The sequence below is a fragment of the Pyxicephalus adspersus genome, chromosome 1 (assembly GCF_032062135.1).
Source record: "Pyxicephalus adspersus chromosome 1, UCB_Pads_2.0, whole genome shotgun sequence".
Lineage (NCBI taxonomy): Eukaryota > Metazoa > Chordata > Amphibia > Anura > Pyxicephalidae > Pyxicephalus > Pyxicephalus adspersus.
In genome coordinates, this window is record NC_092858.1 from 26,925,147 (window position 1) to 26,940,618 (window position 15,472).

Consider the following 15,472-nt stretch of genomic DNA (forward strand, 5'->3'; position numbering starts at 1 on the left):
TGCAAATGTAAAAATGACAAACTGGACCTTATTCCACAAGCAATGTAAGAAGAAAAAGGTGTGCGGAAGCTGATAAGAATTTTTGCTTCATGTGCTAACTGCATTTCGATTCAAAAATCCCAATATTTGGGAATATTTCTGCAGATTTTGTCTTGTGCACTGGCAGATTATTATAGCATATTTAAAGTATTGTTTGTAAATGCTGGCATGCAGTTTTTAGGAGAGAAAACATAGTGTAAAGCCCTGTACAGATGTCAGACATTTCGTGATTTGTTGCTGTGACAGATGAATGAACGAGCGTTGTACACACATCCCTATGGATAGAGAGGAGGATGAACAAGTGACACCCTGCTGTACTGTCCTCCAAACGAATTGTTCTGGATTGTTCATCAACAGCAAAATAAATGGCGTGACCAGTGTACCCATGTCAGATTTTTACCCATCTCTGGCTTACATACATCTGACATTTGTACATCGCTTCTGTCTGTGTTGTCTGCCAGCTCTTTTTCTAACATAAGAGGGAATTGGAGGTATTTTGCAGTTTGGGACTTCCTGGGGGACCACCTGAACCCTTTTCTAGCTGGTATTTCTTTAAGTTACCTAAAAGGAGGTCCATAGTCAAGTTGTGAAACAATTGTATGTCCTTTTTTTTTATTGTTGTCTTTCTTATAGAAGATTGGCTTTCTGTACAGGAGATATAATACCCTCTATAGCAGTGTTTCTATACCTATTTAACATGGGAGATGCTTTGAAATAACTTCCAGGTCTTGGGGAACCCCGCTATAATTACTAAATCTTCAGCTCACATTATATTAGTGTGGTGGTCAGTGTGATGGATACCTCTTACATTGATGACTAGTGGGAAGAATGTCACCCTTACAGATAGCCAAAAAGATCATTGGCATCAGTGGTGATAAATGATCTGAGAGGCACAAATTGCTCATAAATAAATGCCTATCAGCCTCTGGAGGAACCCTGGATGAGAAACACAGTGCTATAGATTGGCCCATAGCTACTGCAATTGTGCATGTTGGTGCTGTGATCATTGTACAGAACAGTCATGCTAAGTTCATTCTTCTGTCTTGTGTGTATGTGTTCTCCTAAGCGAGGTCCAGGAGATGGAAACCTATGAAACAGAGTTGGTTTGATGTTTTTAGTTTATACTATGCATCTGTATTTCCTGGTTTCTATAACTCTTCATGGAACAGGACTTTTAATGACTTGTGGATATGCATTTTATATGGTTACAAACAATTCATTGCTTCTACTAAATCACTTCCTTATAACAAAGTAGACTGATCTGGGAAAACCTAACAAGTACAGGTCACTGCTATTCTGTTACATTTTTTGGATAATGTATTGGTTCCACCAACCTGGAGGTTTAGATGAACACTGAAGCATAGCGGTGTCACACAATTACCCCAAACTTACAGAAAAGTAAAATGAATGGACACTGGCGTGCAGTTGCAGTACATGGTAGAACTTATCAGCTCAGTAAATAACCTTTCTGTGCATTGTTTGTATGATAAAACTGCACTCCGCATAATTGGATCGTTTTACTTCTGCAAATGCCAGGCACATTGATCGGGAAAATGCCCGACTACACAGAAACCTCAGTTCTGATTGCTTATGCTATGTAAAACATGTTTAATCTCTTGGGTCTCCCAGAATCTATTTTTATACTTTTTTTTTTTTTTTTTTGGAACTGTATCCATTCATTTTTATCTCTTAAGTTCCTAAAGATTCCCCTGATTGTCCTGTTCTGTCTTCTAAGCATTGCTTGCCAATTTTTTAGACTTCTGTATAAATGGTGATTAATTCACCAAGTAGTTCTGTAATTCTGTGTTGAGAAAAAAAAGTTCTATTCTGAATTATTTGGTCCAGTAGTACTCTTGCCCTCGGCTTTATTGTGAGTCCACGTGGATAGGAGCACTATGGATGTATGTGGGAATGAGTGCAAACGGTTTACATACTATTCATTGAACCAGAAAGCGTGGAAGCTCTTCAGAGACCATCTTGAATATTGCAGACGTCTGTGCGTGAGAGCTCCAATTCACTTCCAGTGTTAGTCTGTTTTAAGTGATAACAAACTGTTACATTGGATAAGTGTTCACACGCCATAATCTAGCCTATTTTCTATGTAGATTATAATTGTAGTGATAAATCTATGCTGGAACACACTTGCTTATGTAAAATGCTTATCTAGACATCTTGTAAATAATTTTCCCCATAGTGTGTATATAGGCGAAGCTTTTGTCTTATGTTTAAAGCCATAAAGTTGTCTGTATTTCTAAATTATACACAGAAGGCACACAACTTTTTTTTTTTTTTTTTTTTTCAATTTTGAAAAAGTTTTAGGATCACTTTTTAAAATTATTAAAATTAGTTCAAGGGTATTCATTTGTTTAAATCAAAAAAAAAACGTAGAGAAAGATTTGGGGTGGTAATTAAAAAAAGAATTTCGTGAAGCTGTGTGTATATCTGCAAAATAAAGTAGCAAATTAGTTAATTTCTGTTCTGTTTTTGTAATCTTTCTCTGCACTATGACTGAGTTGAACTATGAAGAAATAGAGGGCTTGGGTCAGGGGTATGGGAGCTAAGATTTCTGAGACCTATAATTATGTCAATACAGTCTGAAACAGGCAGACAAGCCTTAGTTCTGCTCTTCTATAATTAATCATTAGCCTGTTTGCTCTGTATGGGTTTCCATTGTTGGGTTCCCTTTACAAAACCAAGACATGATGGTAGTAGGAGGGATTCCTGGCTGGCCTACAAGCCAATTTACCTTATGGTGGTCATCTAACCAGACAGTATAAGACTTTAGGAGCACATGAAATCCAAGAAAGTATTATTGGAAAGATCAACAGGTGAGCCAGAATGGAGAGCAGGAAAAAGCTTTAAACAAGAAAGCTTTATTAACTTACATATTTTTTTTTAGTAAATTCAGATAACCTGTGAACTTTCTGAATTACTAAATTGATAGGTAGCCATGGTCTTCCACTAACTAATCTAAAGAGAAGAACCTTGTCTTTGATATAAAATGAATATTGTTAATTGTGTAATGACCACAAAAGAAATAATCCAAACGCTTCTCTATGAACCCCTACAAAGTCACCATTGTTTAGTAACAACACCGAAATAGATTCAAAACAAATTTATTTATGTTTCAAAATCCAAGAGACAGTCATATACATTTGGGTTTTAAAATTGAGGAACTATTATGAAGGGTGTTTGGAAAAAGAATTTGAGGTTGCTTGTATAAACCCTTCATTCAAATGAAGAGGTGACGTTCGACTGCTGTATTCTGGCAGAAATTAGTTATGTTTTACAGACAACTTTGGATTTTTAAATTATTTGCTCAAAGAACACATGTAATGTCTTTATCTCGGTTCATAAAACAGGACCAGTATTTCACAAGATTTACTATATTACCTGTAAATTATATTTGTAATTGTGGTAAAATTCCTACTCTGTGTTCCTCTTTCTGTCCCCCACAAGCCTTTTTTGATATACCTGTCATTTCAGATGTCTTCAGGATTGTCATGTAATATGCAGGGTCATCTCATATTTTCACTACTTCTCCAGGAGGATCAGTTTAATGATTCCTGATGATGCCAGCTCTGTTTTCCATCATATGTGAATGCAGCAGCATGATGATACACCCTTAGAGGATGGGTCCCTGCATGGGAGGATATATAGAGGTGCAGCTCTATGAGGCTGCACCTCATACAGGTAACCCCCTGCAGATATCAAACTTGTGAGGGGATCTCTTGCACAGCCGAGTTGACAGGAGGTCACTTGTTCTTGTGCTTTTATGTTGCTCTTTGACACCAAAGCACAGACACAAGTAGGACGAATAGAAGGGTAGTATTAATGGACAGTTTGTCACTTCACCCTACTGATAAAGATTTCCTACTTGCCATTGTCCTTCTGTTAATGGATGGGGGGAGGCAGTGCTTGAAAATAGAAGGAGACCGACATTATTGGGAGCATGGGCTCAGATGGCAGGGGCTGCTGGCTATGTCCACCACTGGGTCTATGACACCCTGCACTCAACAGGATGTTCTCAGTCTTCCTCTTTAACTGACACTAGATAGAAAAAAATAAGAAAGAGCTGTTTTTACACCTGGAGAATAAAATAATTATCCCAAAGTTGGACTTTAAGGGGTTGTTCCCACTACTGTATTATTTTAATGTATCTGCACATTAATGTAGCACATCTGTATGCACAAATCATGCATTGATGCAATGGGTTTCCATTAATTTTTAATGACACCCCAAACCCACATTACCAACACACAGCTACACAATGCTACATGCTGTGCTTTTACGTGCACAGCATGTGCTTTGTTTTTGTGTGATGAAGTGCATTGGGCAGCCAGATTGCAATGCATGACAACATGCATGGGTTTTGAAAACACAATGAACAACCATAGTGGGAAAGGGGTTTCAACTGACATTAACGTCTATTAAATGAACTCATCAAAGCGCAATTGTAGTTAATAAACTGATATTTTGGCCGTACTGGACATAGTTAAGAGGATCTTTAAGCAGCTAGAATTTACCTTCCCTGGGCTCACTGTACTTGAGAAGCCAAAAATACATAGCCATTTGTAAGTTATAACAGGAATCTTAGGGCACCTAGTAGTGAATCTGGGTGGTGGAGGACTGGATCCATAAAATGAAAATTATTATATACATGTATTTAAACTGAAGACGATATGAGCAGGTATATAATATAGGACAAGGTATTTCTTTTTTTGTAGAACAGAGTCACCTGATTGTGAAATTGTTTTTATGTAAAAAAAAAAAATAGTAGTTTGTTCCTAAAGTCTTTGAAGTTTTTGAGAAATTTTTTTAGTGGTGAACTGACCCTAGCTGGATTGTAAAATCATTTTGTGGAGATTGCTCCTTGTAAACTTCACTTTTCAGCAACATTCTTCCCCACTTTATTCTCTTCTTTTTCTTGAACCCAGTGTTTATTTTTAGCCTAGCAGGAGACTCAGTTGTCCTAGATACAATGCGTCCCTGCTTCTTTTGCATCCAGCATAAGTAAATTTTGAAAGGAATCATGGAGTCTGCCAAATACAAATGCGAGTTGCCTAGCTGTCATATTGACCTTCTGCTTTAATACTTTGAGTCAATGACCTGCAACAAGTATTCAGATCAGATTGTCAGACTTTCCTGATATAAATCCTTGTTCTAGGTCAGTGACAGGGTCAACAAGTTCAAAACTGGAAGTCTGCAATCAAATTTCCCATATTTTTGTAGGAAAATGTTTCCTTTATTGTTAGGATGATATCAAAAAAATCATTGGGACTGCTGACTTTTGTCTTGTTCAGGTGGGGATAAATGTAGTGTTTGCCTTTGGCATTCGCATGTGTTTTAGCCAACACTTAGCATGGCAGCAGTCATTCCCCAATGGCCTTTGTGTTATGCACGCCATGTAATTTATAATATTAATATGCAAACTTTTTAACTGCAATTTGTTATGGTGTAATACGTTCTCGTTATTATCCGTCATGCAGTACATTCTGTACCTTTACAAGGGTAATGTCAGGATGAGTGCTTTTATATATATATATATATATATATATATATATTATCATTCTAACATATTCAGAACTAATTCTATAACTAGTCATGTACCCATAATGATTCCTTTCTAAACATCCACCATTTAGTCTGTGAATGCTGCATGGGCAGGATGGAAGATGGTTAGAGGGCCACATCGGTGTACATGATTTTTACATGCTTTTATTGCCCCCATAATCTATCTCAGGACATGCTGAAATCTGAAATTTCATGCCTGCCAAATGCCAATTCTTGGTATGTAAATTACGTAAAGGAGTGCTTCAGTCCCAATAACAAGTGTCCATGTCAGTTGACAGAAACAGAGATGTGGACAGCTGAATGACACTGAGGGGTGTTGGACTGGATACTTGTGCAAAGAATGTAACTAACTATGTAATAGCTTGACATTTTCATTGTGTATGGTACATTTTTACCAGGGATGGGGGTAATTTAAATAGCATGCTGTAACATTTTCTCAACCAGGTGTTCATTTCAATACACATGGTGAACCTAAACAATTTTAGAGCATAAATGACAATAGGTGGTGACACTTTAAACACACACCAATCTTGTGTTCTCCAACATAATCTGCCCATTTATAATGGTGATCAATCATGTACATAGTAATGGAATCAATGTGTATCTAATATTGGTATTTTTTCAGTCTTTGTAGCTGTATATACTTTAGGGCCTTTTTATTTTTTAAATAACAATTAGATAAAAGATCAACACGGTTCCTGTTTTTTTCCTTCCCACCATTTTTATAATGCCACATTTATTAGCAGCCCGTTTATTTAGGGTGGTGTGGTTGCGTTACTGTTTTAACCTAAATTAGCAAGCAGAAACTTCTCCTATAAGCATTAAGTATGCACAACAGACTTACCTGTCTGCAGCTGTCGGCAATGACAGGTACAAGATCTTCTCACCACCTTATCCAAGGAAGCCGCCATCTTTACCACCAACTCCACAGCTGACTTCCTAGAGCAAAACGCACCTCTTCTGCCATCGATGATGTAGTTCCTGCATATGTGCAATGTGCCGCACAAAAAGCCACCAGGAACGAATAGACACTGCATGTCTCAATTGTCAATTAACCTTTTGTTTTTTGATTTTTATTTTGATGTCAGCTATAATTTACACGGAGCGATAGCAGCCACTTACCTATACTGCACCAAATAAGCCAATCGAGATGTCTTCAGTGAAGCCCATGCCATTCTTCACTATAAGGAGACACGCTCTTCTGAAAATGGCAATCTTCTAAAGTGGTGACTTTGCTGAAACGGGTTGTTTCAGCTGACTGCTACATTTATTTATGGGGTGAACTAAGAAATCGGTCCCCTTATCTCATAACTAACTGTAGTTTTAAATAGTTGTCCATGGGTTGTGTCTCCCATCAGCTTCTATATTCTCCTAATTTCCATCCCTGAGTTTTCAACTTGTCCTAGCTCTTGAAACCAACTGGGAGGGGAAATCAAGAAATATAAGAAACCAGTGGGAGACTGAAGCCATAAGGGTCCACTAGCCATCTAATATTACTATTATATTTCATTTCTTCTTTCCTATCCTCTAATGTACATCAAGTATTGTTATCTTCAAAGTATTGCAGCCTGGCATATGCCCTCCCAATGCCAGTGAAATCCAGTATGCAGCATCTTTATCACAGTGGAAGAGGTGGTTACATACATGAGCAAATCGAATGAGACATGGTAGATTCAACAACAGTTACAAAACGTACACTCTACTTCCATACCGCTTTTACACAAAAGAACTCACCGTGCGGTGATTTACATTCCAAAATAAATATTTCTATCTTCTAATTACCTCCAAGTTATAAAATCGCACAGAACTGCAATCAAAACTAATTGAAAATCAGGTGCTTTTCCGCAGGCAGATTCCTATAGACATTTGTGCATTACAAAATATACAAAAAGATCCATCATGAAAAGAGTATTTTCTTACACAAAGAGACAGAATATGGAAGATTCAGAAGGATCCAGGAATAACACAATAATGATTATAATACAACGTCATCAATGGAAATAAAAATCTATTAACGCTGTTATCACTGTAAAGTGAAGGCCTTATATGTACAGAGAGGTCTGGCTTTTCATGGCCCTTGGTTGAGCAGCAGCCTAACATCCTCCGGTGGCCTTCTCATGAAAACTTACAAAAAAGTCCAAAAGTAGACGAGTAACAAAGGGGCCTCTACAGAAACCACCCACTTGAGATGGAAAGGCTTGACATGCGAGCAAAGCGTTGGATTATTGCGTAGGCAGCATTGTCCTGTAATAACTTGATAGAGCTGGTGATTTTGTTGTCTGGAAGGCGACTTTTCTCTTTTATGTCTGTATAGAACAGTGTTATCTCCTTAGCAGTACAAACAGCGTGGACACAAATGTCCCACTCAGGTAGAAGACATAGGCACGAGCTAAAAAAATAGCTGATTGAACAGATCAGCAGCACGATTAAAAAAAAAAAAGACAAGCTCTCGTTCCCATATGTACAGATAAGCATATTTAAGTAGAAGTAAACCTGTATAGTGTGTGCAATAATGTATACAATAAATATTTTGTATATAGAATCCCAGCATCTTGGACTGTATTGAACCTGAAATATTGATGTGGCTTTTCCGTTTTATGTAATAATAGTGGAATGTTTTTTTTTTTTTCCTTGGCTTGTAGTTTATAATAGAAAAAGAGAAGGCCTTTTCTCTATCCAATGTATAGTAATGTACACCGGTTTCTGCTTGCATTCACGTGACTTCACTTACTGCAAGAGCATTGGGACATCGGGATCGTAAAGCTTGTCATTTATTGAGTGTTGTTGTGTCATCTCTGAGCAGAGCTGATTTTAGAGGGTGATAAAGGACTAGAAGAAGAAGAACGGTTTATAGGTGATGAAGGGTGTTTGATGGGACTCATAGACTCAGCAGTCTGGAGCTTCCAAACCAGTTCCTCATTTGTACGACTTAACCTTTTCTTCTCTTTGCTCTCCTTTTCAACATTCTCCTGCAGGGTCGCATTTTCCACTGACAGTTGCCTATGTGTAAAATAAAAAATTTTTTTTAGCAATATTTAAGCAATGAAAAAATATAAACTTTTATATTCACACAGACAAAACAAAATAGAACTTATGTAAAAGCATAACAAAGAGGAATGATATGCAGCAGCTTAGACTAGGTGTATAGGTAAAAGTTGATCTGAGGGCTTTAAAGCAGAATTAAAGCCCTGCAGCACAAAAGCATCGAGAGGTGGAGTTTTGTGGCAGAAGAAACATGCAGAATATTATTATTAAATATTATTATTATTGTTTTTTTTTTAACCTTTTCCTTGGCCTCTATAATTTACTTTCAGCTCTATTTAGACATCATCAAGGGCATTCTAAAGGCTGAAGAGGATAACCACAAGTCCAGAAGATGTTGTGGACAGGATTCTGGATACATTGCATTGCTCTTTGCACCAAACTATTAAGTTCACAGGACTTTATATGGTTAAAGAATGAAGGCATAATAGAGAAACCTTTAGATACCTCTCAATAACCAAGATTTTTTAAACTTTGTTTCAGTTTAAAGGGTTTGACAACAGAGGGCAGAGCTACAGAAAAACACCTAATGCACAGCTAAAACAATTCATGTGTAAACCTTTTAATCTCCAAAAATTTGAATTCTGTTCAACCATTCTGGAGGTTCAACCAACAATGCCAGAAAACAAAGCTTAGTCTCTGACCTTGCTTTTCTTGTTGGATTTGTGTGCTACAGCTTGGTGAGGAACAGCACACTGATGAGGTCATCCCGCTGCTCTCTCCTCAAATCAGTAATGGTTCATTAACACCATACATACCCATGCATCATGTCTCTAGTTATAATGCACTTTACTGCAAAGCACAGTGACATACTGTAGATGTAATATGTGGTGTGCTGAAAAGAAACATTTCTGTGCATTGCCTTTCCTTGTGGTGGGAAATATTATGTATTAGCTTTTTGTTCTGTACATTAGCAGCCCATTTATTTTAAACGACCTATCCTAATCCAGCACACCTCAGTACCAAAGACCCAGAACTTGCAACACACTGCATTTTGGTAAGAACGGGTCCTAAGCTCTCCCTGTTAGCTTCACAGTTCTAAGCCATCCAATATGGCATCTAAGTCTCCCGTACTTCCAATTTGAGAATTGCTGTATTAGAGATAATAGCAAATAAAACTTGTGTTCAATTTACAAATAATTAAAAAGTTTTTTTCCTTTGTATATCTGTCTTTAAATATGCTTTAAGTTTGAGAATTTGAGGTAAAACATTTATTTTGAATTTTTAGTCAGAATAGGACTATAGGAGATATAGGAGAAATTACCAATGTATGTTGATTAGAATTTGATTCTGGAGAGGCCTGATTTTTAAGGTACTAGGGTGAGTATTGTTTTTTTAACTAAACATGTTCTTTTCCTCACCTAATTTTTGTAATATGTGTTTATTGTTTAAAACCATTAGACATTGTCCCCAACACCGTAGAAACATATCCTGTATTATATTTCCTGTTGAGTCTGCAGGGCAGGCAGTGATAGGAAATCTAAGATAGAGATGGCATGAAAAACTGACAACAATTTTATCCCTCCCCCTACTCTATACAAAATAAAAAAGAAGTTTTGGTTTTTACTTTTACTTGGATTTTAGGCTGCACAGTTTTGAAAGGTGGCCCCCTTCCTTCCTTCCTTCCTCCAAAAAACACATTTGAAAATACACTACAATCTGTTAAAGAGTATGACACTCAGCACTCCAACTGGACTGGAAATCAAACTACAAGGGCTTTCTAACATTTCGATTTTGAACATAATGTTTTGTTGAATATGGTTTATAAAACATAGTTTGTTAAAACATCCCTGCAATGTGCAGTGACTAACTCTAAAGTGAATAAAAAGGTATTCTCTATACTAATATATGTAAAATGATTGCATTATGGCTAGATAATCCTGATACAACATCTTTCACTAACCTGGTGACTTCAACATTCTGGTCTATTCGAACCTTCATATCTTCATTCTGCTGTTGGAGAACTTGGATCCTTTCCTCCAAGATTACATTTATCTCAGCCTTAAAAAAATGTTTTTCATGTTAATACAAAACAATACAAATTTTAAGACCACAAAACTATTTGTAGTATTCTAAATATGTATATTCAGTACATGTAATGAACTTGTTGAAATTGTTTGCTGGGGAATACTCTCTGGATTGCAGACACAGATGTTCTATGTCACAGTAGACGTGTTCATTCAGCTATATATAAAGGGCAACTGCAACCTGAAAAAGGTTTTAGTGTGGGCTGTGCATGAGAACTGTATTCACTATACAAAGTATAATGTTTCCTAATAATCCTTCTCAATATACACTGATAAATGAAGGCAGATGTGAACCATACTAAGAAAAAAGACTAATATATCCATATGCTGACTTTTCTCTTATGATACTAAAGCTGAGGTAGGTACTGTTCACTACAGTAATGTATAAACAACTTCTACATTGCCTTGATTTTCTCTTACCCAGAGATCCCCAAACTTCAGTTGCAATGGAAAGTGAAAGGCTGCAGCAGAAGAATAGAATCCAGGATCCTGTCACTGCTGCATTCCCTGAAGCTGCCATGTTCACTGGCAGGACTTCTTGGTCCCTTGAGATTCCCTTTGGCTATTGGGTGGCCACTGACTAGGTAGCTTTTCTAAATCTACTCCTAGCAGTTCCAATAGAAGACCCTGACTTTACACTGTATGATACATGCATTGTGCAGTGTCAGCGAAAAAATAAAAAGCCACCAGGAGCCTGGAAAAAGACATTGCCGATCCCTTTTGCCAAAATCCTCTACCTTCTGGTGACTTTGTGTAACTGCGACTGAGTATTTTTGGGTTAGTTTTCTTTTAAATACTAGAAGCTCTTCATTAGAATATGTTTTCTTTAAGCCCAAGTATGAATCTAGGAAAAGAAACACATATTTCACTCTGCAGGGCCCCTGGGGTATGCACAACAGTCCATATGCTTCCTTGGGCAGCAGGTTAGGCACCAAGTGTCTATACCCGGCAAATATGTAAAATAAAAAAAAGAACAAGCGTTATATTAAAGGCCCCAACTCACCAGTTTCTCAAGTTCCATAATCCTCTTCTCCTGCTGATGGATTAACTGATTCTTCATTTCTAATACTTGTTTTACACTAGCCAGATCTTCATCTAAGTGTTTATATGGTGCAAGAGCAATCTGCAACACATGTATTCATACATATATAAGACTCAAACTCCAATAAGCACTGTCTACATCTAAAAGATGTCCATATAACATAACCGATTTAGAAAACCAACCTATAGCTCTAATAGTCATAAAACACGTGGATACATTTTAATTGGGAGCAGCTTTGATCACTCCTTTATAGAACATCATGGAAGACAGGCACAGACCCAGGACGACTCCCCACCAGCTCACCATTTTCATAAACTGAAACAAAATTGTTAACACAAAGTCCATTTTACTATTTACTTTTTTAATTTACTCTACTTCGTACTCACCCACACACAAAATGTAGAAGTGTTTAAATAAAGAAGGAATCATCCTTTGACCTGTCCGAGGTGAGGGTGATGTGATCATTGAGACAAAGTGAGACAAACTTCTCTGCAGGAAGATGCTGCTAGACTTAGGGTAATCCAAATTCCCGGGGTTCTTGTTGGAAGGATGGTTACATCACCCAGGTAAGATAAGTATATTTACTAATTCTGTTCTACCTTTAACCACCTGAGCATTACACTGAGGTCTAGATTTCTGTACCAAAAGTGATCCACTGTTTTTCATGAAGAGGTAAGGATGTGACAAAATTACGGGGTTAACCATCCTAGCCATTTTTTTTTGCCCGACCTTCGTACGGGCATACCGGCTAGGTGGTTAAGCCTTTTTATCACGTAGGGGTTGTGGGATATAGAATGTGGCATTTAGGTTGTGGATGTAGGGTGCAGGGGGAGGGCCTAAATAAGTGGAAAATCCTTGTAGCCCCAGGACAGCTGTTCTGTTACAAACCGTAGAAAAGCCTTTTTAAACTCTTCGGAATAAATTATAAAAGAAGAGAAAACATTTGTATCTGTAGGGTAAAATCTCAAGAGATTGCAGCATAATTTTTTTTTTTTTGGTTAAAAATTTTTTCAAAACAAGTCCCAGACAATGCAGCATAATGCAGCCTGGCTGAGAATCACAGACATCTCCGCATAAAGATCCTGTGTCTGGAATATTAAAACCATTTAAAAGTGCCGTATTCCTGGCATCTGTCTGCACCGGATGTAAATGCCAGATATCTTGTTTGCCCAGTCAAGTCAACAAAAGCTTTCAGTCAAGTCAACAAAAGTCACTTTCAGCTTGACAGAAAGCAGGCACATTAAATTATATAGCAAGCAAATCCCCAGGAAATCCAGACAAGAAAAACTTTTTTCCTTACCAATTGTACCTATTTCCCAGGATAGTCCTGCACTCATATCTTTGCCTCCTATGATCATCTTTAATAATGGTTATTTTTACATTCATTATGTGTCAAACATGGAGGTGGACACATTATGCTTTGGGGGTGTTTTTCTGCTAAGGACAGGACACCTTCACCGCATCGAAGGGACAATGGACGGGGCCATGTACTGTCAAATCATGGGCGACCACCTCCTTCCCTCAGCCAGGGCATTGAAAATGGGTCGTGGATCATGGGTAATCCAGCATGACAATGACCCAAAACACACGGCCAAGGCAACAAAGGAGTGGCTCAAGAAGAAGCACATGAAGGTCCTGGAGTGGCCTAGCCAGTCTCCAGAATGGTTGATAGGGGATCAAATACTTATTTCACTCATTACAATGCACATCAAGCTCGGACTTTTGAGCACTGGGTTTTTGAGGGTTCTTTTGTTGTCATTCTGTCTCTCACAGCTACAATAAACCTACTATTACAAATATAGACTGGTCATTTCTTTTTCAGAGAACAAACATACAAAATCAGCAGGGGATCAAATACTTCTTTCCCTCACTGTACATTAGAGATAGACTCTGGCCTATGAAATTCTGCTACTTTTTAATTTTGACTTCACATAAAATCACAAATAGGAAAAGAAAATATTTGCTTCAAGCTTTAGAATAATATTGGATTACATTAAATAGGGATTGCACAGATGCAAATTGGTGGTATGGGAACATTTTCACAAGTTTTCAAATTTTGAATAACATTGCACTTATCTGAAAAGTGTTTGTGTTTACTCAAATGCAGACAAGGTGGGGATTATCCATCACAATGTATAAAACAAACTGAAGGTGGGCTTAAAATTTTGGATTTGTTAAATTTGTTATATGCTCCAAACAGGTTGTGTGTCTACAGGATTCTCTAGCTTTGTATACTTAGGAAACAGCAGCAAATGCCTAAAACATCAAGTGTTATATGAAAAGAATACAAATGAAGAATCACAACTATAAACTATACAATATATCGAGTATTTGGAACTAAATAAAAAAAATGAGAATTATGTAGGCAGGCAGATATTGTGAGGACTAGTCTACGCAGTTCACTGAAATTCAGATAAAAACTGAGATAAAAAAGCGACATCAGAAGTACTGATGTCATTACATTATTGTATCAAAATGAAATGATAAGAATGTCCTTGGCACTTCTGCCAGGCCTGTTTTGCATAAAGCTGGATTCTGAGAAATGATGATGTACATTTGTTCCAGGGAGCACAGTAACAGGAGATCTCTGATCATTCTCTTTGACTTCCAGCCATTCACGTTCAGAAGAACAGTGAAATTTAGGACAGTATTTTGTAGATATTTTAAGGTTTTGGGAACATTTTGTGCGTAAGGCATCAGTGCAGCCAGGTTTGTTACTGGAAAAAGCTGGAGAGCAGACTTACCCAGGTCGTTGTTGGGTCTCTTAGGGACTCTAGTCGGCCTTCCTTAGCACTTCATTTCTCATCACACCATTACAGCCTATTATATAAGGAACTTATTCTTTTAGTTTACAGGTTTAACCTAATTGTGAACTACATTGAATATTTTTGACAGCTGTCCATTTACATGTGGAAACCCTGGGCATAGGAGGTATCCTAAAGAAAACCCTTCATCTATGAACCTTCTCTTTGGGTGAAGCTTTCAGGCTTCCTTTCACTGTTGCTGCTAAACCCAGCAAATCTCGCTTAGCGATACATGAACTGTGTAAATAAAGCTAGCAAACAGTGTTACCAGGTTTCATTCATAATTTGCTTGTAATAGTAGTCTTGCTATAATGTACTTTGAGTAAATCTATGTTGTGTGTCCTTTGATTTAGAAAGAAGCCCTTTTCAGCACATGTGTTTATGGTGTTTTGGTATATGATGTATATATGAATATGATGGTACATCTTGCATGCACTAGCAAATTATTCCTTACTGTATTTACCAAATTCCCACAATGTATATGGATACATGTGCACACACTCCACTGTACATACTGTAAATTTAACAATAGGTGTGGGTTGCTGGTGTTGGCATGCCTACAAAATGCAATTTTATTCTAATGTGTTTGGATTCAACCACTGTGTTCAGGTCAAAGATTCCAACATTTCTATTTCATGTTATGATATATTAATATTTACAGTAGACATAAAAAGAGGAGGATTGAAAAGTGGGCGGTTTAGAGGACTGTAAATTTTAGCCGCTAATAAAGATGATGAGTAAAATTACCTCTAGTTGTTCCTTAGTGCTCTTCATTAAAGCTTCTTCAAACATCTTTGCCCGATCTCTTAAGGAATGGTTCTGGAAAGTCAAAGTGTCAACTTGATCCTGTGGGGAAAACAGAATTTTATGAGAAAATCAACATTAATATTTCATAACAATATACATAACTTTATACAGATGTGGTTAATAAAAACTCCCTACAG

At 37.3% G+C, this 15,472-nt stretch overlaps 1 protein-coding gene across 1 annotated transcript in view; it reads right to left on the reverse strand.

Moving 5' to 3' along the window:
* Nucleotides 1-3,139: 3,139 nt before the first annotated feature.
* The window catches only part of MTUS2 (microtubule associated scaffold protein 2), a 273,935-nt gene continuing 261,602 nt past the window's right edge, over nucleotides 3,140-15,472 (reverse strand). Inside the window, exons 12-15 of the mRNA XM_072404531.1 lie at nucleotides 15,276-15,374; nucleotides 11,686-11,805; nucleotides 10,559-10,656; nucleotides 3,140-8,613 (exon numbers count right to left, since the gene is read on the reverse strand). Of these exons, the coding sequence (XP_072260632.1) occupies nucleotides 8,403-8,613; nucleotides 10,559-10,656; nucleotides 11,686-11,805; nucleotides 15,276-15,374 (528 nt within the window). The 3' untranslated portion in view covers nucleotides 3,140-8,402. The remainder of the gene's footprint in view (nucleotides 8,614-10,558; nucleotides 10,657-11,685; nucleotides 11,806-15,275; nucleotides 15,375-15,472) is intronic.